A 26,674-nucleotide genomic window follows, 5' to 3' on the forward strand; every position below is an offset into this window, starting at 1 on the left:
GGAGATAAAGCCCACAAACCTTTTACCATTGTGTGGACACCTATGAGCACTAACTACTGGTCAGCCCCCTGGGATGTGGACTCTGCTTTAGGAGAATAGCATTGACCAGTGGGTGGAATGCAAACTCTAGGAGACAGTGATAGAAAGTCACAGGGAGAAAGTACCTTCAGGACACTTCTCCAGTCTTGCTGACCACAGGACAGCACCTCCACTTGATGCTCTGGTAACTTCATGAGGCCCAACACTAGCAGAGATAGAGTGAGCTAATACTCCTGGAGTTTATCCTTCCTAGACTTTTTTCCTTTGTCTTTTTGAGACAGGGTTCCACTATGCAGTTCAGGCTGGCCTCAAACTTGCAGCAGTCCTCGTGCCTCAGCTTCCTGAGTGCTGGGATTACAGGTGTGCACCACCATGCCCAGCCTCTTCTTAGACCTTTTCTAACATGTTTTATTTTCAATCTGTTCATGTGTGCAGTCAACTTCCATTTATGGAACATGGTAATGGTTTGTCCTTTGTGGTGCTGACATGAAACTCTCCTTTAAAATATATGTAAAGCAAAAAAAAAAAGGTCTAACAAAGTTTTTTTTCTAAAACAAGTGAACTGGCAGAACAGGCAGTACTTGGGCGAGGTCTTCTGGGAAAGACTGGCACTTGCCGAGCAGTGTCCTTGGGGACAATCCTGTGACTTACCTGAGACACAGAGCGGGTCTTTCTGGAAAAGCAGTAAATGCATTGGTAGAGAAAGCACTGCCCTGGGCCTCTGGTGCCTCTTGTACCCTCAGCTAGGCCACTGTACCGCAGCAGGCATGGAGTTCAGGGTTCTCTGAGACCAAGGTTAAGAGAAAATGAACTGAGCCGTCCAGGGTGCCCAGCCCTAGGTCATGTACATATGGGGAGGACTGCACAACAGGGGACCCGACATGATTGCAGAAGAAAGAGTATTAGAAGAATAAATAAGAGAAGCATAATTATCCCTGCATGAGGTTTAGAGGCTTTAGTTCAGCCTTACTTAAGAACATCCTCAAACCCAAATGTCTGGTAAAGCTCTTTTCACTTCTACAGTGTTTTGCCTTCTAAGATGACATTAATTAAATTACAAATACAGATTAAGCATTCTTCTGAACAATTGGCATGCTCACCAGTGTAGTCACAGACTCCTGGGTGGCAGAGAACTGGTGTGGCTCACCCAGAGCGAGGTCAGTTAGTGAGAGAGTCTGGATTTGGTCCTGTGTTTATCTGACTTCAAATCCAGTGCACAAAAATTATTTTTATGTTATTAAAAACCTTTAGATTAATGAGTAATAGTTTTTCACAGAGGATGACTTAGTCATTCACTGGATAAATCACGGTTGGTATTTTTTTGTGTGAATGGCACTTCAACAAATAGCCACATACATGTAACTTTAAAGTGTATACACAAATATAAATATCTAAAGCTACAAAGCTGAATAAGTAAAACCATTAAAAATAAACATAAAAGCAGAACTACATAGACCATCTTTTTTTCTACTTTTTTTCTTTTTTGACTATTACATATTTTCAATTATATTCTTTTATCTTAAAAAAATCAAAAATAATATAAAATGTATCATTCTTCTAGATATACAGAAAAAGTTGATTGAAGTTATTAAATTTAATTTACCTTTAGTTAATTATCCTTACTGTGTTTACTTACCTTGAAAGATAATTAAATTGCTAAACATTCTAAGTTATATTAAAAGGTTATAGATACCTTAGTTAAAAAAAGCTGTTGTCAGGTTGAAAGTCAAAGTTGTCAATATTGAAAAATGCCTTAAAATTATCTTTGTATAAAAGGTTTTATAAATTTTAAAGAGCTTCTCATAATCAAAAGACATTTGCTCCCACAAACCAAACAACTTGAAAAATATTAGCAAAGCTAAGTTGGTAATCCAAACATAGATATAAGAACTTTGAGGACATTCAGAAATGTGGCATTCAGAATATCCCTGAAACAGGATGTTCAGAAATGGGTACAACTTTACCCACTTTCATGAGCTGAATTAGTTGCTGAAATGTCACTCTTGGTACAGGCTAATCAGTCAGTGTCTATTAATGTGCTTGTCTCTACTGAACTAATGCCAGAGGTTAGCCCTTGTCTTTAAGACCATCTAATATGTGTGAGTAATAAAAGTCATTGTCACATTAACGTCATTCCTGCATGACCTGTTAAATTAGTCAACCTACACAGCATAAAATTCACTGTGTCTAAATTTTTTGCATTTACATCAGTTGCTATTGTGTCAGGTAAAAGTAAACACTTCAACAGTAACTTGCTTAGATGATTCTTAACAGCCTGTGTGTCTGTGTCAACTGTGTTCTACTGACAAACAATTCCAAGGCAGAAATGATCTTGCTTATGGCCACTGTAATCAAACTGTCCTTAATTTTGGGATGTTTTGATGAGTAGAACCTCAGTATATAAACAATGAGATGTCACATAACTTACATCACTACTGAAAGAGTGGCAGGTTTGCATCGTCTAATGTGAAAAGTCCTCAGAATCATTGGTTGAGTTGAGATGGACACACGTGATTTAAATATCAAATGCATAAACACACACACCCTAGTGTTCTTATATTTAGGGTTCCTCACATGCTTCCCTAGCTTAATTTTATTCACGTATTTTCTTTCTTTAATACAGTGTGATTTTCTTCTCTCTTTCTGTAGAACACCCTACCATCCTCAAACAAATCACAAAAGTATTAGAGACAGGTAAACTGTGCATGCTCTATCACCACCCTACCTGGTGTCAACACTCCAGTTTCTAACCCTATTTTAAGCTTCCTTCCCTCACTCTTACTAAAATATAGCTATCAAGAAGGGACCAGAACTGTGTTTACAAAAGTGATGCTACCAATTTTTGGCTACAAGAAACATTCTCTCAAGAGCTATGTGCCATTTAACAGAGATGACAGCTCTGTGCAGAAGAATTTGCTTCTCATCAATGTTGTAATAATGATTTACCCATGGTTGTATACATTTATGAAACAATAGGTTAAAGAAAATTGTATTTACTTTGTTAATTGCAATATTTCTCAAACCACTGGAATATCCCAATATGTGTATTATACCACAGAAAACTTCCTTAACGACCATACATGCTAGAGCACACAGTCTAGAGGACAAGGGAATAAAGTGTGGAAGTATGAGTTTAAGCCACCAGGTAAAGAAAGTATTTTTTTTTTTTTGGTACCAGGAATTGAACTCAGGACCTCACACGTGCCAGGCAGGCGCTTATGCCCCTGAGCTATATCCCTGGCCCCCAGGTAAGGAAAGTATGAGCCATTGCCTCTACTTTTCTCTCATTGCTGAGACAAAATACCCTATGCCCAAAATTAAGGAAGGAAAGGTTTATTTAGCTTACAGTTTATGGAGGTTTCAGTCCATACTTGGTTGGCTGTGAGGCAGAGTGGCACATGTCAGAGGGCAAATGCTCATGGCAGTGAAAGATAGCAAGAGCAACAGAGGGGAATGGCAGAGAAGAGCAAGCCTCTTTCCTTTCCTTATATTGTAAGCAGACTACCCCCACCCAGGGAGCAGCACTCACATAATCTCCATGCTCTCCTCTTGCACAGACTCAGGATGAATACAAAGTAAGCACCCTGGCTCCCTGCTGAATCACATAGTGAATTAAACTTCTGACACTGACACAATGAATAACATCTTAGAGCAGGAAGGGCATATCCTTTTCACCCGAGGATGTAGAACTTCTGTGTCACTTAGCCAAACCTCTTGACACCCCAAGTTGACACAATATATCAGTCATAACAGCCAGGCTTCCTAATGTCCCAACTGGCCACTCCCCTGGTCACACAGCCATAACTGTGCTTATCACTTCTACAGCACCAATCATGCTTCAAGTACTGCTAAATACTTTTTCATCTTTTGCTGATGACAAAATAAGGTAGAGAGAGGTCTTGATTGTGTAGCTATCAAAGGTCATACAAAAACTAGGTTGTGCGACTGCTATACCATCAGATCAGAAATTTATTCTAAGAAGTTAAAAAGTGGTAAAACAGTACACATAAACAAAATACACATTTTGATGAATCTATATTTTTCTAAGGAAAGTAGAAATATGATGTGTTTTAGTTGGTAACTTGTCAACAGACTGGTCCTCGATGAAAGAAATAGAAAAGATGTCCCTTTTTTCTTTCCATCATTATAATTCTTATTTAGCTATATGTTACTCACAGCTAGAAAGTTGTTTTGCTGGGAGGAATATTGTTACTATTCTCTTGGTCTTCAAAGATCTAGGTGGGACAATTTATACCACATAAGGGGTAAATTACTTCAAATATCATTTAAAAATATAAACAATGCTGAGCATATCACTGAAGCTTTATCTATACAACTCTATCATCTGTTACTTTCACCTGTATGATGATAATAGAAGGACCTTCATCACAAAACTCATGAAGATTTTGAGCCAACTCAACTATAATCCAGGCATTTTACGTGTGATTGTGTTTTGATTTGTTTTGCAGAGGACCATATATAATTGTAGACTTAATATTCCTTCAAAATAAAGAATTGAAAAAAACCACACTCTCATTTTAAAATTATGTATAAGCACAACTATATTATCAAAACAGGAACTTTTATTTACTTATTAGCTATTTTCCCTGAAGACATACAATTTCATTAGTGTCACATCATTTTTTTTCATACCAGATCATACATTTTATCCAGATTAGTTTGTAGTGAGTATCCAAGCTACATATTTGAGAAATTGTTCTATTCAACATAGCAATGAGAAAAAATCATCAAGATAACATAAAAAAGTGCTTTTATTGTAGCAGAAAATGCCTCCCCCCCCCCCGAAAAGGCAAGATACTTCAGTTTGTTAATTGCCCAGGTTATAGTTCAGGTTTCAGTTCTGGTTACTTTTGGTTTTTTTCAAGCAGTAGTTAGTTACTACGATGCCCAGCTAGCTGGTCACTATGATGCATATTGTAAGAATTAATCCCCAATTGACAAGCCATTCTGCCTCTATACTTTCTGCTTGCTTATTCTATATAAGCTTTAAATGACCAGAGATCGTGGCCTGATATTTTGGGAATGATCCCAATCAGTGGTACTAATGTAAATAATTCTGCCTGCAAATTCTGGATGTCATTTTCGTGTTTCTGTTTGCTGTTGCATCTTGTGCATTGGCTGGGAAGACTAACTGTGCTGGCCTCTTTGGTCACCAGTTGTGGCCCTCATGTATGGAGCAAGGACCTCTCCATGTTTTGAGTCCCCTCAGAGGTCTGGAGGAAGATTCCTGGCTTCCCATTTGGATGGCTCAAATTGAACCCTAAAGGAGGCAGATGCAGTCTTTCTGTCTGTGTGCCTGCTGCCTGCCTGCCTGCCTGATACCAGTAAGACCCCTAGAGATACCCCTCAATTGGTCTGTCTGCCAGTCTTGCTCAGCTTGAGCAGAAAGGGAGTCTGATCAACTCTCATTAGTCAGGACCATCCTCAAGGGGAAGGGGTTGGAATGTTTAACCTCTGGGTGCCTGCTGAATGAATGTGTAAGTGAGTGAGTGCAATGGACAGTGTAAGCAATAGGTTGCTCTGTCTGGGCACCAAGACTGGGAAGCTCTGGTCACAATGGATGATTGGGCCCTTACCTGTTAGTCCATGGTGATTGACATATGGCATAATGGAGGCCTCTCACCCTCCTTAGCTAAGTCATGCCTAAGTCCCCACGAGGGGTGCAGCCAGACAGCCATCTGGTCTCTCTTTGAGGGGCACCCACCCTTTGTCTGTGGTGCCATTGTTCAAGGGTACACAACACACATGTAGGAAGTCAGAGATGGCAATTCATCAAAACCCACAGTCCCTGACTACAAAAAAAAAGGGTTTTAATGGAGTTAAAAATAAAACCAATGAGATGCTCTCTGCATCTCAAAGAAAAAAAAGGAAAAAGAGGCACATTCTTCCTGAGAATTCTGTCTTGTCACTCTCATCAACAACTGCGGTTGCTGCCCCATCTATATCTTCACTCCTTGCTCTCAACTCATCTACCTCCAGCCAACTGAATCAGTTCCAGTTTGATCAGTCATTGCCTGCATTTGGTCATGGAGGCCTCCCCCAGAGACATGTTTATCCTGGTGTGATTGTGTCATCTAATACCCACTCAAGATGACTGTCAGAAATTCCTTCGGAGTTCTACATTTTGACTAAGGAAAATTAGACTGTTAGCCCTGATGAATGAGTTGTCATCGCCTTTTGCAAAGGTTGCCCCACCTAGAAATAAGCCAGCCAAGCAATTCTCAAAGACATCAAAAAGGGGGATAAAAAGTCCATCAAGCACTGTTACCCAGAACCCTGATAAAAGAAAAGCATCTGTTGTCCATAAAAAAATCGTCTGATAGACAACCATCTATCCATCTGGCTATGAGTTATAAGGGCTATGGATACAAAAAGTAAATGTCCCCTCCATCTGTGAGACACAAAGAAACCTGACTATCCAGGCCCACCTCAATCTGAGCCTCTCCTCACCCTGTCAGGCCTGGATGAATAAGACAGAGAACAAGCTCTACCAAATTGGGCCCCCCAAGTGCCTTCGGTCATTGCAAAAGTCAGGTGCAAACCTGTGACTATCTGGTAGACAATGAACAGAAGTCTTTGCCTTCAAAAGCTCCCTCTGTCAAAAAGTTACCATCACCAGGGCAACTAGGACTCTTGTCCCTTATCCCTTCTTCCAGGCACAAACTTGCAGCCTGTGAGGACACCTTACCAAGTCAGTCAGTCTCCCTTTTGTATAACCATGCATTTTCAACTTTTACTATTTTCCAAGAGTAAGGAGATGTCTGCATCAGCCTGAGACAGATCATGGCAATCCTAAAGTTCTGAAAACTCCCCTCTGCCTCATTATCACCCTTGTTGCTGTCAGATGTCATGGGAAGCACAAGCAGGCATCTAGCCACACATCAGCCTGATAGACTGTTAATCACTTTGGACAAGAACTCCATGCGGCCAGCAACACAGCTGTCACCTTATATCATGTAGTTCCCAACCCACACACCCCTTTTGGATTGCTTCAGCTTATTTGGACTCCATTGCTACAAGGGTTTAGGAACTCTCCCACTATTTTCAGAGAGGCCATAGCATATGTGGCCCCAGGATAGCCTGTTTCTCTGTCCTTTACAGCTCCTACATGGCCCCCTGAGAAGGAAAAGAGTGAAGCATCAATACTGAAAAATGTCTATAGATTGTCAAACTGCTAAAATATAGCTTTCCTGCCTGTCAGCGGCCAATGCAGCCATGATTGCTTTCCATATATGTTGCCTCAGTCTTTTGCTACCCACAGCCTGCTGGTACACCTTCATGGACCTTAAGAATGCCTTTTTCTGCCTTTGATTGGCTCCTGTCAGCCAGCCCCTCTTTACCTTTAAATAGAAAGACCTCAGTTCTGTACTCAAAAGTAAACTGACATGGACTCAACTTCCCAGATGTTTAAAAACTTGTTTACTCTCTTTGGAGAAGCCTTCACAGTGATCTCAGCACAAAATATCACTGCACTTCTGATTAATGGTACACAAACTGCCTGCTGAAAAGACACAAAAGCTCTACTGAAATATCTGGAAGAAACTGGTTAAAAGAAAGAAACTCTGCAAATTTCTTGGAGCTGCTGGCTTCTATAGAATGTGGATCCTTGAGTTCATGAAAACAAAGATGTTTACTCAGTCTGTCGGCCCCTGAGAGTGCCCAGTGGCCTACCTGTGCAAATACTTGGATCCAGTCACTAAGGGCTGCCTTCATGCTCCAAAAGCCACTCTCCTTCTGATTAAAAAAAAAAAACCCTGACAGGCTACAAGACCTAACTTCCCAGGTGCCATATTCTGTATTGGACCTCCCAAGTAACTGTAGACCACTGCAGATGCTGAATATACCCTGTTTATGGATGGAAGTATCTCTGTTATAGGCTGTGATCACCTTGGACAAAATTGTTTTGGTCAAAGATCTACTACTGCTTCCTGCTGTTGGGAAACTTGTCACCAACAATATCAAACCTGCACTCCTAAGCCTCCTCTTGGGATCCAACTGACTAAAACATCAACCCCAGTGAGAAAACCTTTACCTCCCAGAAGATCAGAGCCAGAATTACCCCCATTGTTTGTTCTGCAAGATGAAGCCACAGCATTGGCACCTGTACCTCTGCAGCCAACTCAGGCTTCAGCATCTCTGTCACTGGCCCTGACCTCATGCAATATAGTGGACTCTCCCCATTAAAAATATATATAGATAGACTTCACAAAAGTAAAACCTTGCAGGGGTTACAAATATCTGTTAGTTCTTGTCTGCACCTACTCAGGTTAACACAAGATATTTACTACCCCCTCTGAAAAGACAACAAAAGTTTGTAGGGTCTTGCAGTAAAAGAAATCATGCAAGTTCTAAAAGAGTTCAGGAAGAGCTTGTAACCAGTTACATAAAAAGTTAGCTAAAAGACAAGCTATACCTGCACACACTTATAACCCAGGTGCATACTACCTACCTCTACAAGTTTCAGGAATCAGCCTTAGATCCACTGGAGAATTTACCTGGACGGCTCCTCTGTTGCTTACTGTGAAGAGAAGACACACTCAAAGCCCTGCTCTGTTCACTCTGGACATTCACAGATTTTCTCTATACCTATTCCCCTTGATTTTTGTGTTGCTTACTCTAATCCTTGCTTCCCTACCTCCCTGCTAACTGTGGGTTTTGCTCTAAGCTATGTGAAGTTGCCCCAAGAGACTAGAACAATCAAACACTTAACCAAGATTTGATGAACATTCAAGACACATTAGACACTCTTCTAGATTACATTAACTCCCTCACTACCTTGCCAGAGTAATGCTATAGAACAGATAGGCCTAAATTATGTCTTTTCCTAAAAGCAACTTAGGGAAAACTCTGTAATAAGACAATCAATACTTTGGCTAGGAATCATCCTGGGATCACTGACAACTCTAATGTTACTGCCTCTAGTTGGGCCTTGTCTCAGAAGATCACATGTAACATTCCCAGCAAAAATTTTCTGGAGAAACTAAAAGCCGAAGGAAGTGTAGCAGACGGTACCTTCCTTTCTCGCCAGTATACTTCAGTTTAGTAGTTGCCCAGGTAATAGTTCCAGTTCAAGTTCCTGTTACTTTTGTGTTTTAGCAATGGCTGGTCACTGTGATGTATAGCTAGCTGGTCACCATAATACATATTGTAAGAACCAGTCCCCCAAATTGACAAGCCATCCTGCTTCTGTGCTTCCTGCTTGCTTATCCTATATAAGCCTTAGACCACCAGAGATCAGGGCCTGACATTTTGGGAATGATCCTGATCAGTGCCTGTGGACATAAGTAAATCTGCCTCCAAATCCTGGGTGTCATTTTGGAGTTTTTGTTTGCCATTGTAATATGAGGTTTGCAGCCCTAAGATTCATATGTATGAGGCACAGAAGTACAGAGAATGAGCCCACATAAACATATTACTTCTAATAAAAGAGTGACTTAAAACTTAACTCATGTTGAAAGTAATAATACTAACCATTTGCTAAGTATGCACAGCAAGTGCTTACATATTGAACTACATTCAATTAGCATTATATTCCTATAAAAGATGTGCATGGACCATTTCAGATATAAAAATTGGATTTTAGAGTAGCTAAGTAATTTGTTCAAAGTCACACAACAAGTGACAGATTCCACATTTGGATTGATAGATAAATATAAATATCAGTATAATCTTCCCACAAATATAAATGCAAATTTTTATTAAAAAAAAAACCCCTTCAGGCAAAACAAGAAGCTAGTTAGGAAAGAAGACATAAGCACACTGAGCACAATGAATGCTTCAAAATGCTCAGTGACAACAAAATGATAATCAAAATTATGTAACAAACTTTAAATTCAGAAAAATATTTGTGATGCATAAAATAAAATTTATTTCTCCTATATGTAATGTGATCTTACAAATTTTAAGCAGATACAATTTAAATATGAGTAAGTGATATAAATATGTAATACAAAAAAGTAAATCCAAATGTTAAAGATTTATAATGGTACCTCAATGTACTTAATTCTTTCTATGATTGTGGTTATAGAATTCATTCCAGAATCATGGAAAAAAGTTGCTACCAGAATCATGGAAGAAATTAATTTCATGAACTGAGGCACTATTGTGTATAAAAAATATTGAATATAAACAGATAATGCTAATTAAATAATACTGAAATATCTAAGAAAATATCTCTTCTAGAAATATCTAGTTTTTTCTAAACTTCTAGAGGAATTATGAATTTTGCTACCATTTTATGAGACTCATCTGATAAAATATATTCAATATATCACAAGAGGGGGAAAATATCTAATCTCTACACTGGAATTTTTTTTAAAAATTGACAGCAGTGCTATCTAATATAAATATAATGCAAATAACAAATGCAAACCATATATGTGATTTTAATATTTTAGCAACCATATTGTAGCATTAAAAATTTCCAGTTAAGTACAGTTGATTGTAATCATGTAAATTACCTAATTTAATAAATTTATTCTATTATTTTGGTGTACAACCAATAAAAAATGTTATTAGGAGGTTATGCATTCTACCTTTCTTGTTACGTCTTTGAAACCTGTATGTTATATTTAGAATACATTTCGGCTTAAACCAGCTATATTTTAAGTTCTAATAGCTCTATGTCTAGTGACTACAGTTTGGGCAACATGATTTAGAGCTTTCTGTACATCAGCACATAGAAAACATATAAGATGATAATATCAACATCATATAAAAGTCCATATTTTATATTCTTATTAGGGAATAAAATTTTGAGCTTTTTAAAAAAATCATCAAAATCTTATAAGCAACAACTAATATATCACAAACATTACTACATCTATAACATTATCAACTGCATGGGATGTGAAAGGGAAAGAGATAGAGGCTCTCAGGAAATGTGGAAGAAAAACAAAAAGAAAACAATGAGGCATAAATATGTAAACACAGGAGAAGACCCACACATTAGAATGGGTTCCCAATGGAGGTTAGGGAACTCTTCTCTGAAAGCTTTCTCAGGGGAAAACGCCCTTCAGCATGATCCAATGCCTGTTGTGTACAGTTAAATTATACTAGTAACACTACCTCTCTGATGGGTTGGCCATGAAGAGTGCCTGTGAGGTGTCTCCATTCAGATCTGCCTTCCCCCTTTAATTCACTCCTATCTGGCTCCAGCCCTACTACCAGAGCTACCTGCTTCTCTCCCTAACATCAGCTGTAAGTTTCAGGATGTCAAACCCATTGACTAAATTCCAGTCTTCACTTTACCTACCCCTTTCTGGTCAGTTCCTACTCTTTGTCTTCTTAAAACATTCTGTTTTTCAATTTCTTCATTTTTCTTAGTCTTACCTAAGTCACACTGGGAAACTTCTCTTTCTCTATCATCATCTAAATATTTACTGTCCATCAATGTTTGTCCCGAGTCATCTGCTCTTTCTATTCTAAATCTTTCTATGTGATTCACTGATGCAATTTTAAGAATCTTATATTTCCCAATTTTATATAAGGAGCCAGAACCACCATTATGGTATTTAAGGCTCTTATAGTAAACCAGTTGCCTCAGATCTTAATTTAAATACTTCCCAGGCTCCTGCGTAAGGTCTCCCAGGTCTTTTCTTCTCCTTTTCACTGGAGGAAGCAGTAATGTCACGATCCTCCTAGGTTTCCAGGCCATAAGCTTAACAGCCATTCTTCACATATCTTTCCTTCTCAGACCCCATGTCTACTGCATCACAAAAGGAAAGGAGGTAATATGTCTCAATAAGTCTGTCTACTCTGTATTTCTTGGGTTGGTGAATTCTTAATTTTTTGCCAACTTCCATTTCTACATTTTTCCAACTCACAATGACAGTAGCAGTTGATGTGCTAGTCTAAGAACAAGATGTCTTAATGATTTGAATCATGTTGAGCTTCTGCTTAAACACTCTTCAAGAGCTATCCATTGTACTTACTGGATTTCTCATACAGGTTTATGCAATTTACTTTAGGGTTACTTTCTTTGCTACTGTATCATGTACAACTTCATAAGAGGCTACAATTTTTTTCAAACATTTTTTTTTTAATTTTAAAGAGAGTAGTAATAAACAATAGCAATAGGAAAATTCCAACAAAACAAAGCAAGGACATTAAAAATGATATGGGGTTTCAAACCAAATGATAAGAATTAACAGTGGTTGTTATATTACATATTGGTATCTTCAACAAAGTTGGTCAGATTACCAGGTGCCAGACTGGAAGATTGATCAAACTATTAAAGAGAATAAGAAAGTAATAATTTAAAAAAACATTAGAGACAATACAGAGTTTCACTAGACAGGACAGTAGGAACTCACCAATGGTTGTCATATTGCATATTGTTGTCTTTACATCAGTTGCTCAGATGACCAGATACAAGCATGAGAAACTGGCCAAAATATAAAAAAAATTCAAGCACTAACTGTTCTCTTCAAAGGTAAATGGATGCAACTAGAAACCATACCCGTAAGTGAAATAAATAGGACCCACATGTGCAAATATCATATTGTCTCCCTAGTGTAAGAACATGAAAGAGTAAATAAAACCCAAAATGTACAACAGATAATATGAAAGGGAAAGAAATTGCACAAAGGAAGGAACAATTGGGATGAGAGAAAGAAGAAAAAGAAAGTACTAAGGCAGTATAGCTGGGATAACTGTAATGCTGAGGCTACACTTTCTACTTTATTACAGAACAACATGTTGAGTACAGTCTGATCTTTTCTTTATAATACTTATATTGCTTTGGACTGATGTTAATCCTCTAATATCAATAAAGTTTCCATAACAGCCTTCATTCAAATTATTTTTCTTCCTATGCAGTGCGTTTGAGATTCTAGGCAGGAAATAGTGTTATTCTTATATCTCCTCTTCCTCTTCCTTAGATGAATATCACAACCACTCTCACTTTGGATGCTAAAATTTAAATACTCTTTTAAAATCTAACAAAAATAGTATGTTATCTGTTTTTCAAATGAAGGAAAACATCCTGTTAACAAAACATAGAAAAATACTGTTATGATTATGCAAGGAAATAATTTAAAACTCTAAAATTTTTAATAACTCATAGTATTAACTTTTACATGAATTATTCATCACTCTAGTTACCTACATTTAGAGGGTTAAAGATAACTGTGCTTTCTCCAGCCTTTTACAGCAAAGCCCTCAAACCAGAACTATCCTTCTCCGAGGACCACTGCATGTACATAGTGCTCTACTAGTGACAAAGGGGCTAGATTTCATTTTCAGAGGGCTTAATTTTCTTTTTTTATTTTAAAAATAAAAGGAGGAAAACATTAACAGACAGATAACCTTTTACAAAATAGCAAAAGAACAGTACAGACAATACAGACTTACAAACAAAGTGATAGGAAATTAACAAGGCTTGTTGTATTAAATATTGATATCTTCAAAGTGGTTTCTCATGAAAACAGATAGAGACATGCAATATTGATCAATCAAGGACTCATTGACAGTTTCTTTCAGCAAAGAAGTAGAAGACAGTAGAACAACTATGTTAACTATCCTGTATACACATACATACAAAATTTCTCCTTCTTTCCCTTCTCTTTTCCCACATCCCAGTTGCCCTTGACCCTTGAGTATTTTCCTATCATTTCAAAATGTCTATCATACCTCCGAGTTTAAATTAACTCTTTCAGGTTTTACACTAGTGAGACAATGTGGTGCTTGCACATGCAGGTCTAAACCTGGAAGACATAGGGGTAGGCAGAGAGTTCATGACAAAAACCAAACTGCACGTGAAACACTTCAATGAATCAACAACTGGAATCTCATCCTACTGAAAAGTTTCTGCACATCTAAAGAAATCACCAGCAGAATAAAAAGAAAACCCACAAACTTGGGAAAAATTTTAGCTGAATGTTTCTCAGACAAAGGGCTTCTATGTAGAACATAAAGAATTAAAAAATACCAGCCCCCCCCAAATTCAAAGACCCAATCCAGAAATGGGCAGCTGAGATGAATACACACTTCTCAGATCATGAAATACAAATGGCAAATAAATACATGAGAAAATGTTCAACATCATTAGTCATTTGAGAAATGCAAATTAAAACAACAATGAGATTCCACCTCACCCCAGTAAGAATGGCTAGCATTAAAAAATCAACCAATAACAAATGCTGGCAAGGCTGTGGAGAAATAGGAACCCTTCCCCACTGTTGGTGGGAATGCAGACTGGTGAAATCACTGTGGAAATGAGTTTGGAGATTCCTCAGAAAACTAGGTCTAGAGGTCCCATTCAACCCAGCTATTCCCCTTCTGGGTATTCTCCCAGAAGATCTAAAAACATCATATCACAGCAATATATGTGCATCTATGTTCATAGCAGCACAATTTGTAATAGCTAAATTGTGGCAGCAACCCAAATGTCCATCCACCGAGGATTGGATAAGAAAATTGTGGTACTTTTATATAATGGAATATTACTCAGCTATAAAGAAAGATAAACTTAAGGACTTTATAGGTAAATTATCACAACTAGAGACCATACTCATAAGTGAAATAAATCAGAAGGCTTAATTTTCAATAGATGATACTCAGCAAACATCATTTTCACAATAACAACAATTTCTAAAATTGAAGGTAAACAGAAGTGGCACTTTTTGAGCAATAAAGATATTCCAGCTCTGATTTTTTTTCCTTCAAAGAGAAGGTAATCATAATGATACCATAGCCAGTTTCCTGGACAGACAGTCAGAAAAACAGGTGAGGTTGGGTCTTATGTTGCTTGGAACTAAAGAATCTGCTCCCCCTTTTCAGATCTCCTCACTCTGTGGTCCTTGGTGTAGATCACATTAATTTTGATCTTCCAATGATCCAAATCTCATTATCTTTTTTTTATACAGAAGAGCTTTGTCAAGTCCAATAAGTATATATTCAAAAGGTGATGTGTATATCCAGTGAATGTTAAAATTTTTCTTTAATTATTGCCGTAGGAAAACATATTGTCAAGAAAAATGGGGTAAGTTTGTTGAAAGGCAGGGGATATATTTGGCATGTTGTGACTTCTGCATCTTTCCCCAAAGTCAAAATGAGCATGAAAAGTAAGCATTTTGGATGAATTCAGGACATTGAGTTAGCCATAACAGTGCAACTAAAGACCCTCACAAAAAAGAACTTTCAGAACTCTGCAGAAATTGGCAAAATGAAGGAATAAGTGTTTTGAAGTGTGTGTGTAGATGGGAAGTTTAGGGGAATTAATGGCAATATATCTTTTACTGCAATAATTCTTTGAAATTTAAGCACTCACCTTTTGTTTTCAATCAGGGGATCAAGTAGCCAGTGGGCTGGGTATCTCTGAATCAAGTGCTTATTCTTGAACTAAATGACTATTTCCAGGAATCTGAATGGTTAATCCATTTTATATGACTGTATATTGACAGAATATGATATAGGAAAGGTCTTTCATTGCAGGAAAGTGCTTAGAACACGAAAGCATTTATTGAGGCATGATCAGAAAGAAGTAAAGAGATTATCTCATGAACTAAAGTCAAAGTCGATTTCAGATTGAATTCTATCTTAAAAACTTTTCCCAAACATGTATAAGAATTTATTAAGGAAGGCAGGGCATGGTGACACATGCCTGTAATCTCAGTACTCAGGTGGCTGAAGCAGGAGGATCACAGTGAGTCTGAGGCTATCCTGGGCTACATAATGAGTTCAAAGCCAGTATATGGCTGGCTATGAACTACATAGTTCTCACTATGAACTACACAGTGAGACCTTATTTCAAAAAACAAAAAACAAAACAAAACAAAAAAGAGAATTTGTTAATTACACTCAAATACATTTGAGCTTTTAAACTATACTTATTAAGTTCAAATAAAATACTTCAAATAAAATTGATAGATCAGCCCATGGAAAAGGACTAAACTTTGGGAATTCTTCAGACAGCAACACATTCTACAGTTGTCATTCTAGGGATTTTATGGAATTGTTCTCTTTTATGTATCTTCATTGTCTGCTAATATAAAAACATGGTGACTTAGAAACCCCAACTTTAACAGTTTGAAAAGCTTTCACAGTTGAAATATCATGAGAAATTATTAATAAATTATTAATTATTTACTGTGACTATACTGAACAATGTGGTTCCTTGTTCCAAGTGACACTCATTGCGCAAGGTCACAGAATGTCCTGTCTGTCCCACATGATTTCGAAGTTGAAACACAGCAAGTGGTAGCTCTAAGGAAGGCCAGAGTTTCAAGTGGTCTTCACACCATTTTATTCCTTTGAAAGTTAGATATAATCAACAAAGAATGAAATTTCTGGTTCTGATCAAAGAATGAGGCTTTGTCTTTGAGCTGTAGCAGACAAATGGTGTCATAGCTGCATGGAAGACCAGCTGAGACTTGTTCCTGGCCTTTCCCTGGGCCTTTACAAGGTGAAGCACATATTAAAATGAGATGGAAAGGGGACAGAAAAGCTGAACAGAAAGAAAAGTGGGGCCCCAGTATGATAAAACAAGACTTACTTTAAGGAAATAGATACCAAAAGAATCTCCGGAAGATGGCAAGGCATTGAGGAATTGCTTGTTAGGATCACAAAGGGAAGCTGCCTTTTTTGGCTTACTTCCATGCAAAGTACTTGGAAACAACAAAGAAATTTCTATTCAGTAATAAATGCCATTGCTAAGTGGGGAAAAAAAAGGGGGACAAAACTGGATACAATTTCAAATATTTTTCTCTACTTGGACTATCTCAATGTGTGCACTAAACCCTAAATACCATGCTCTATATTTAAAAGAGTAAAGAATTACAAGGCCAAATAATAACATTTCTAAAGAATAAATCTGTAAAATTCTGCCCTTCCTATTCTTACTTTATAGCTGTCTCCAAGATTACTGTAAGACACTGTATAATCTCTGAGGAAAGTCATAGAAAAGCGACTGTAACTTAGATGATTAAGTAATAGCAATTCAAACTCTTAAAACGTGTGGTTTAGAATTGGTGGGAATGGTGCTCTTTAGTTTAGATTGGATTTCTTTTAAACCCCACTGGTAAAATAGATTCTTCATCTTATAATTTGAAGTGTCCTACAAGTTTTTGTTTGATACTTACTTTTCACATATATTTACATTCTCTGCAAATCAAGTTACAACTGGTATTCTGTGATCTGGGAAACAGATTATGATCTCATTCTGTCTTATTGAATTCCTCTTTTACTCTTTCCTGAAACTTCTCTAGTTTAATACCCTGTCAAATAATCTGTCCTAGTTCTTCTCCTTGGAGAGCCTTTTTTTTCTCTTCTCACAACTGTTAGATACAATATTTCCCCAAGGATATGTTAGTACCTTTACACAGGAAGCTATATCTCCTAATCATTATTATTTTATTTTGTATGGGAGCTTGGTTGCTTCCTTCGGTGTTTCCCAAGCCAATATGAGGCAGTTTCTCAATAAGAATCTTATCTTTTACATGTAAATGTGATGATGGCCTACGAATTAAAAGATCTAACAGGTATGAACCAATGACTCTTATGGCATCCTGAAAAGAACTTTACCTACAGTTTATGTTTTATTTCTCAAAATAACTGTTGAATGAATGTTGCTGCCCTTCAGATCTTGCTGTTTAATGAGCACCTGAGGTAAGGAGAAATTTAGTGATTGATGCAAGAACATGGGGCAGACAAGTTTGATTCAGGTCCTGGGTCTCTGGCCATTTGTGACCAGAGCCTAACGGGGGGTGTGACCACCACACCATGTGCTCAGGCAGAAGCAGCAACACAGGTCCCTCTGCCACCCCAGTGCCATCCAAGGATGTTGACATGTAAGCATAAAGTGCTTTGCAATTCAATGCTGTGGAATTGTTCAGATTACAGTGAAAAATACTGTAGAAGAGCTACCTTTCTTTAAAACCTCGGAAGTGACTTCATCATGGCATTTCTATGCCATCCTATGGTGTGAAAGTTGTATTTTTTTTGTTTGTTTGTTTGTTTTTTCAGTACTGGGGCTTGAACCCAGGACCTTTGCCTATATTCTCTGTACTTTTTATTCTTTTGAAACATAGTAGTTAAGTTGCCCAGGATGGGCTTGACCTTGTGATCCTCCTGCCTCAGCCTCCCAGAGTTCTGGGGTTACAGTATGTGTCACTACACCCAGCCAGGTGAGTAATTTTTGCCACCCACCAGAGTGCAGGAGGAGCATTTCCTTAGTGGGATAATTCTAGATTGTTGGCTCTGAGTGTAGTAAGAGCAAAAAGCTTCAGCTCTATTTTGAGGCTGAGGGGTGAGACCTAAACAAACCATTTCTGCAAAAGTTATGTACAACAGAGTACAAGTTAGTTCTGCTTTTAAATGAATCATTTATTTAACTCTGATCAGAAGCATCAAGTATATCAATAAAATACAAGAAGTATGGAATGGGAAATAATTGGAATTTAATAATCATTTCTATGAAGGTAGCTGTTAAAATAAAATTTTAAAAAATCATTAGTTTTAGAATGAAGCAGCCAGATGCAGTGGTGTCCTCCAGTAATTCCAGCACATGGGAGGCTAAGGCCAGGATGTATAGAGAAACAAGTTCAAGGACAGCCTGTACTACATAGTGAGACCCTGTCTCAAAACACCAAAGCAACAACAAAAAGTAAAATGAAGCAGAGAGAGAGAATCTCTTCTGGACATTGGTAAATGGCATCTGGTTAAATATAAACCAAAAAAAAAATACATTCTAAGTAGAATTTCCATTGTGCAGTGTCTTCCCTTTGTTCAGCACTGGGTATCTAGAATTCCCAGCTCCCGTGGAAGTGCTGGTTGGGCTCTGGACAGCTGGTAGAGCTCTCTGATGGCTGTCTCCACAGCTGTGGTCACTAGACAGCTAGTAGAGCTCTCTGATCCCAGTTGGAGGGCCATGGTCACTAGGACCAGCCCATGGTAGTAGAAATCACTTGTCTCATAGCACTGAACCCACTCCATGCTTGCAGTTAACTACACCACTCTGGGAAGAGACACAGGGGCTGGGTGAGCTGAAGGAAGGATTACCTTCAAGTACTTCCTAGTCCTGAGGCCACAGGGAAGTCACTCCTGGAGTCTCAGTTGTCTTTTCTCTAACATAAGGTAGCTGGACTAACTGTCCTCTTGCTGCCACACTCAAGCAAAAGCTGCAGCAGAGAGGCTGCTCTGAAGAGCTCGCCATTCAATGTATCTGCCTGTATGGATTACTAAGAAGTAGTTCTAGAAGACTGCGTACCTCAATGAAATGGGCATGGATGGATGTCAAAAGACAGCTCCTTACACCAGTAGTATCAATTACTCTTGGCAAAATAAGGAAGTAGCTGAACCAAGGGATAAATGTCAGCCTGAGGAGGAGCGAAGGAGATGTTAGCTCAAACCGTCACAATAGCAGGTGCCTCCGCCTGCCTGTCCCTTGACTGTCAGGGGAAATAAAAGCTGTTTTTTGGCCACACTGCTCAACCTAGGAGTTGAGGACAGACTGTAACCCATTCTTCTTAAAAAGTTGTTAATTGAAGTTACAGCGGTGACCATCTCAGGGTTAGAAGCTATGGCTGGGCTATTTCTGGATGGTACTATGTGTAGCTATGGTGAGCCACAGAGCTTCAAAGTCACAGCCAGTGTTTGAGATGTTGACTAACTCAGCACTGTGGCTCTAATTCTTGCTATGTCATTTTCCATGGTCACAAGGAACAGAAAAGCAATCATTCAATTTATTTACTAAAAAAATACACTATGGGAAGCAGCTAAAGCTCAGATCACTCTAGCTAAAAAGATGCTAGTAAGCTATGAGAAATTTAACTCTGTTCAGAAAATTAAGGGAATTTCATTCAGAATGTATTTTCTTTTTGCATTTCTCACCATGAATATCTCCAGTCATATTAGCACCCTAATGATGCTGTTTTTTAAATTTCAAAACTGAACACTTTTCATCATCACATACAATTCGCAAATGCATTTGAAACCCTGAAAAGAACTGAGTATAAACACCTTTGAAAATGTCCAGCTAGTCAGCAACAGGGCAGGGTGATTTTTAACCTGGTCACAGCTCAGCCTTGGCATGGAAGCTGCCTCACCTGTCCTGTATGTCCTGTCCTGTGTGTCCTGCCCTGTCCGGTCCTGTCATGCCTGTCCTGTCCTGTCCTGTCCTGTCCTGTCCCGTCCAGCCCTGCCCTGCCCTGCCCTGCCTGCTCTGTCCTGCCCTGTCCTGTTCTGCCCCGCCTGCCCTGCCTGCCCTGCCATTGCCATGCCTGGGAGTCCACATTGAGTCACACCTTTCCTGCCAGGTGAGTCAGGCCACAGGTGACCAGTGACCTGCTCCTCTGTGTTTTCAAGGGACGTGTTGCTTTAAAAGCACATTGCAAAGTGAAAACAAAGGATGGAATCGGTCCCAGTGTTCCCAGAAGCTCCAGCCCCAGAAGTCGCAGATGCAGGTGGCAGCTGGGTTGCGCTGTGCAAATCCCAGGGGAAAACTGGGGACCTTGAAACCTGCAAGGAGTGCCGCAGAGCTCGGCACCCACCCCGGCAGCGGATCCCCCTGCACCCCGGCGCGGCACCCACCTGGGGACGCGGGCTCAAGCGCGGTGGGCAGCATCACGGCGGTGAAAGAGGTGGGACAGCTGACTGGGGACTTCAGGACCTGGGGACCTCGGGGACCGCGGGGACCTTGGTCCGGAAGTGCCACGGAGCCCTAGCCCGCAGGAAGCGAAACTGCCTTTTCTGCCGAGCGCCTGCAGCTGCCGCCTCGTTTTCCTCTTCTTTGCCCCCGACTCTATCCTGTCGCCTGTGGTCTCCAGGGCTGTCCCCTGCTAGGATGAAAAGTAGACATTTACTCCCTAGGCGGACAAGGGAGATACAGGCTAGAAGGTGTAGGTAAAGTTACAATTTTTGTAACATCCCTTGCTTAAAAACCCAGGCTTTCTATGCCAAGTGATTTTATTTTATTTTATTTTATTTTATTTTTTTTTGGTTTTTCTCCGGTACCAGGAACTGAACTCACGACCTTGCACTTGCCAGGCAGGCGCTTTGCCGCTGAGCTAAATCCCCAGCCCCCAAGTGATTTTAAATATCATCGAAAACTTATTCCCTACTCCTGCTCAAATTAAAAAAAAAAAAAAAAAAGCCATGGACCTAAATATCCCTTCCAAATAAGAGGTGTGTGTGTGTGTGTGTGTGTGTGTGTGTGTGTGTGTGTGTTTCAGGGTCCAAAGTGGCTGTAGCAAAGCCTTAAAGTAAATGCCAGTCTTCTTTCAAGGGTCTCCACACTAAGAATTTATCTCTTGAAGTAGAAGATATTTTTAAACATTGAGTTGAAGGCTGGTAATAGTATTTTCCTTATGATAAATCTAGAGGCATGTGCACAACTATTTCTCTTACACAGTCTTTCATAGGAATAGTGCCAGCATCAATTATCAAAGTAAGTGTTAACTATTCCCCATCACTGTGGTTGTTATTAGAATTTTATAACAAAATACGGGGTTGGGGATTTAGCTCAGCGGCGCAGCGCCTGCCTGGCAAGCGCAAGGTTGTGAGTTCGATTCCCAATACCGGAAAAAAAAAAAAAAACACAAAAAAACCCAACACAAAACAAAATGTAAGAAACTTTGGCAATTGTGTGGAAATAACAGGCTAGGTTTTAAACTTGTGAAATGTCAGCAAAATTTGAAAAGTATGATAGATAGGTATCTCCCATCCAGCAGTTGGTGCACCCTACTTAACAATTTTATTTTGATCTTCTGTATTTGAAATGATAAAGCAAAAGATTTTATCTGGTTTATGAAATAATGTCACACTGAAAAGTTTGTTGTCTTCTGTATATGATTGTCAACACAGAGACTTCAATATGGTAAAGATAGTTTGGATTCATATTTTCAGAAATTCAACTCTTAGGAAAGAAGTATTTTTCTTCCTTATTATTTTAGTGTAGTAGCAAATATGTGCAGTACATAATGCTTACACTCCTTGTGTGGGGTTGGAGCATGTACACAACACATCTTCATTCCTCTTTGCACCCCCTTTCCCTTCCCTCCCCCTCCTCCCCCCATCTCTTGGTCTTCTTCCTTTTTTTTTTAACACGTTCACAGTACCTAATATTTACATGCCTTGTGTGGAGTTGGTACATACAAGCCTGAATATCACATCGTTTCTCTTCTATGAGAAACCCAGAGCAAAAATAAAGAGCAACAAATAATAGGAAGTAAGGAGATGGAGCACTGTCAGCAGGAAAGGGATCAAGAGGTGGAGGGTTGGGGGAGGGATGGCAAGGGATTAGGGATAAGAAAAGGAAACGGGATGTATTTTGTTCATTAGTCTTCTTACACCAGTGCATGGGGGAGGTGTTGTCCAGTGGCACTTTTGCTAGTGTACGTATATTCCAACAAAGTTACTTGGGCAACATAAGAACTCCAGCTGTTTCCTCAGTGATCTACGAAGGCATGCATCCATGCACACAGAAATGTGTAGAGTCTTTGGACGGCAAATTGCCTCTGTCTTGTGCAGAACAGTCTTCCTGGTCAGGAGACCACAATTGCTGCCTCGCTCTGAATGACCGAGCAATTCTCAGCAAGGCTGAGCCTCATGTTTCTCATTCGAATGAAGAAACTGGAGTGATCACATCCAAGTCTCCGCTAGCTAGGAAACATGACCCCTTCCTCCATAACATATACAGAAAATAAGATTTACAATGCATAGGAAAATTAAGTGCATCTTCAAGTGCTCATTTTTACTATATCAGTACGATTCTGGTACAGGAAAAAAGAAAGCAAAAATGTGTTTGAAATAACAGGCTGGGTTTTAAAAACTAGTTTATTCACTGAGAATTTGTGTTAGAAAATCTTCTACTCAAAGTTTAAAAACTATTGCAGCTTTATTATTGTTGGGGATACTAAATGAAAACACGATGTTTGTCCCAAAGTTGTAGAGTTTCAGGTAGCCCTCTAAGTGACTTATTCCTTTGTTTTATCATTATTACTGTTAACAGCTACTTCCTTTTAGAAAAATAGTCTATGTAAGACTTTCACAATGTTCTACCATTTGGTTCTCCAAAACCAATGTGCCTGTAATGGTACTTTACGCAGGAGGAATCAGGTTTTAAAAACTTTAAGTGAGAAAGCTGGAATTCACTCTAGAGCTAACTTCAAAGCTTACCCTCCTAAATATAACCCTGTTTTCAGATCACACGGTCATTGCTAAAGACCATAGGAAGGCTGCATGCAAAGTGTGTACAACAGTCCCCCCTTCTCCACAGAGGCTTGGCTCAAGGCCCCAGGGGAAGTGTTGGACAGTGCCAAACCCTAGGTAGACATCACATTTCCTGTGCATGTACCTATGACAAGCTATAATTAATAAATTGGGCCTGGTGGGAGTTTACCTACTATAACTACTACTAATACAGAGCAATTATAACAGATTATAAGAAAATTAGATGAATGTGATCTCCCTCTCTCTTTCACCCCTGCACCATACCTGGAATTTGCCATTTGGTATTTTTGGGCTGTGGTTGACCACGAGTAACTAAAATAGGAGAAAGGGAAACACAGATGAGGAAGACTACTGTGTTGAAGGACTGCTTTGCACGTCCATGCAAATTCCCATAGGGTTGTAATCCTAGAGAACTAAACACTGACATCCTTCACAACACTCAGTAACTGCACTCCTAATTCATCATAATTATGGCACTCAGGTTGAAGATGTAGACAGTGAGACACACACAGATAAGGTAACCAAAGTCTTAGACATATCCTAATTTTGTCCATGCATTTATGAAAATGTATTTTAGGAAAGGTGCTACTCATTTTCTTCCTCAGTGTCAAACACATCTTGAATTAAGGTTGACTTTATTTCTTCTTTGGAGATGACACTGTCGGAAATGCAGGGCTATCTCCTGGTTCACACTTATTCTCAGGGAAGAGGCACTTAGTAATTCTCACAGCGAGAGGCTTTTCCAGTTGGAATGCCACCAGCAGTGTGTGATTGCAAGCTGCTGATTTTACCTCTGCCACAGAAGGACAAAAAATACCAGCCACAGTTGGTTTCTTGTTTCTTAATATATCAAACTCTGGGGTCCATTGACTTCTTCCCTGGTGTCCTTCATCTGGCTGTGTATCGATGGCCTCAGTCCTGTTGTCTTCATCTGCAGAGATGCTGAGAGCCTCCTGCTGACTGTGTTCCCATGATTGGACAGCTAAAGTTGCAGCCGCCGTGCCAGTCCTGTGCCCTTTGCAGACTGGATACTTTAGCTCAAACTATTGGCTTTATTGTGTTTTCAGATTTAGGATGCATTTAAAGTGAAACCAATTCTTTCCTAAAGCAACAATCTGTTTTTCTTTTAAAGAAAATGATTTTTATCAGTACATTTTAGGTATATATAATAATCACATTTGTCATAAGGAATTTGTACCTGTACATGATATAACTTGATTCTTTTTTTTCCCCATCCTCCTACCCTCTCTTCAACCCCTCTTTTCCTTCTTATTCACAAAAGCTTTAAACGAACTAATTTGCACCTCCATGATCATTTATAGCTCGAGAATTTCTTCTTGATGAACATGGCTAGAATTTTAGACAGTAAACCCCATTATTCCAGTAGGGTGTTGCTACAGTTCTTATTTGCTAACTCAAAACTTGACCAGATACCAGGAAGGTCTGAAGAAAATTCCCAGCAATGAGACACTTTTTGTCCCTAAATTGAAGCTTCCTTCACTTTCTTCTCTTTCCATACATTTAACTGAATTGTGTAGTACAAACCTAACTATGTAAGTCTTCTCCCCCAGATATGTCCACACCCACTGAGCCTGTGTGTGTATTACCCTAACGGAGAATTAATGGTTGATGCAGGCAGATTAGCCTGGATTATCCAGGGGTCCAGTGTGATCCATCACAAGGCTACTGAGAAAGTAGAAACAGGAAAGCAGAGTGAGAGACCCCAAGGAATGTGTGTGGCTGTGGAGGGGGAGAGCAAACCACTGCGCACAGGCAGTCTTTGGAAGCAGAGGAAGACAGGGAAATGGATTCTGCTGCAGAAACTTGTCCTCTTGATGCCTTGAATTGAGCCCTGAAAGACTGATTTTGGACTTCTGATTTCCAGGATTGTAAGATGATAAATTTGCATTGTTTTAAGCTGTTAACTTGTAGTTTGTTACAGCAGCCACAAGAAACCAATACATTCCCAGTGATAATTGAGTATTTAGGGAGATTCACTTATGAGGAAATCTTTCCACATTCTTCTGAAAAAGCACATATTGAAGAATATTGAATTCTCCTTACCAGTGGTTTGCTAAGCCCCTATGGGGCCATGTTTTAGTCTTGGTGGCTGCAGCACGTCCGTGACACCCTCCTGCGATGCTGCTTCCCTTGTGCACAAGCCGTTCCCCAGGGAGCTGGCAGATGTGCTGCCTTCCCCTTGCAGTGACTGAGTTTCTGCTTTCACTCTGGTGCACACCAGTGTCCCACCCTCCGCCCACACCAGGCCTATGCAAAGCAAAACTGGTTGCTGGAAGGCAACTTGTTCGGTAGATCAGAGTTTGAACACTAATGCTATAAAACATTTGATTGTCAGGGAATCCAAAATTCTTCATTTCTCCTTTTGGTACTTTTGGCTTTGTTTGTGAACTATGTGATTTGCTTTTATTTTCACCCCTCAATTGCTGATTTGGTGAGTTTTAGCCTCACTCCATACCTCACTTAAAATAATGTCTTCCTTATTCCTTAGTTCACTACAGTATCAGAAGCTGTTAGTGTCTTCTCTAATATGGATAAAAATGCATTGTTTTAGATGTTTTAATTATTCATTAACCAATTTAAAACATGTTTAGTAAGAACTTACCATGTGCAAGCCACAGTGCTGGCATGGGACACACAGTGATGAAAAAATATAGTTCATCCATCCATGAAACGCTACCTCTAACCGTTCTACTTAATTCTTGTGAGGAATTATAGAGGATAAAATAACACCAAATTGTTCTGCAGTACTAAAAAGCACATTTAGACATTAGAAGTGTCAAAAATATTCATGTAAGTAATGGGATTGTGGGGCAGATCCCACCATAAATGATGCAGAATAAAGAAACATAATGAAACAGAGAATATTTAGAACCAGAAGACAATAATAGGAAGTGGTCAGCGAAAACTTTCAACAGGAAGAAAAGCAAAGATAATGTGTTTCAGCCCATGGTGTAACTACCTATTACTATGCTGAGGCCGGTGCCAGGAACTGTGACCCTTTACATGGACCAAGAGTTGGACAAGAGTGTTAAATATATTCTCTACACCTAGCATATGCTTTCATAGCATGGCCCATAGCCTGCTAACACTGAGATGAGAAGGAAATATAGGCATTGACTGGTAGCTAGTGGGGTAGCTCCCTTCTGAAGTCTAGAGCATTTTGCACTGTGACCTAGAGAGGACAAGTCCTCTTAGTCAATGCCAGAGCTACATATTCAGAGAAGGAAAAGTAGCTGGCAGCACTGGGCTTTTTTCCAAAGAGTGACAAGAGCAAGAAGTGGCATTTTCATGGAGAAAACTGAGTTTGCATTTCCCCAAAACAAATAACAGAAATATTTGCAAAATGAAATACATGCTGCAGATCTCCTGGATGCTCCTTTTGTTCCCTTTATGGCTCCTTAGGGTGCATCCATCTTCAGTGGGC

At 39.3% G+C, this 26,674-nt stretch overlaps 1 protein-coding gene across 2 annotated transcripts in view; it reads right to left on the bottom strand.

The window, feature by feature from the left end:
• Bank1 (B-cell scaffold protein with ankyrin repeats 1) overlaps positions 1 to 25,356 on the bottom strand; it is a 243,578-nt gene extending 218,222 nt beyond the window's left edge. Inside the window, exons 1-2 of one of the 2 annotated variants that reach the window (XM_013505420.1) lie at positions 25,294 to 25,356; positions 20,590 to 20,837 (exon numbers count right to left, since the gene is read on the bottom strand). In XM_013505420.1, the coding sequence (XP_013360874.1) occupies positions 20,590 to 20,623 (34 nt within the window). In that variant the 5' untranslated portion in view covers positions 20,624 to 20,837; positions 25,294 to 25,356. Of the gene's footprint in view, positions 1 to 20,589; positions 20,838 to 25,293 lie in introns of those variants that run through there. The other variant, XM_013505421.1, reaches the window with a different exon arrangement.
• Positions 25,357 to 26,674: the final 1,318 nt, after the last annotated feature.

This window comes from Chinchilla lanigera, unplaced genomic scaffold (assembly GCF_000276665.1).
Source record: "Chinchilla lanigera isolate Chin_1 unplaced genomic scaffold, ChiLan1.0 scaffold00095, whole genome shotgun sequence".
Classification (NCBI taxonomy): Eukaryota; Metazoa; Chordata; class Mammalia; order Rodentia; family Chinchillidae; genus Chinchilla; species Chinchilla lanigera.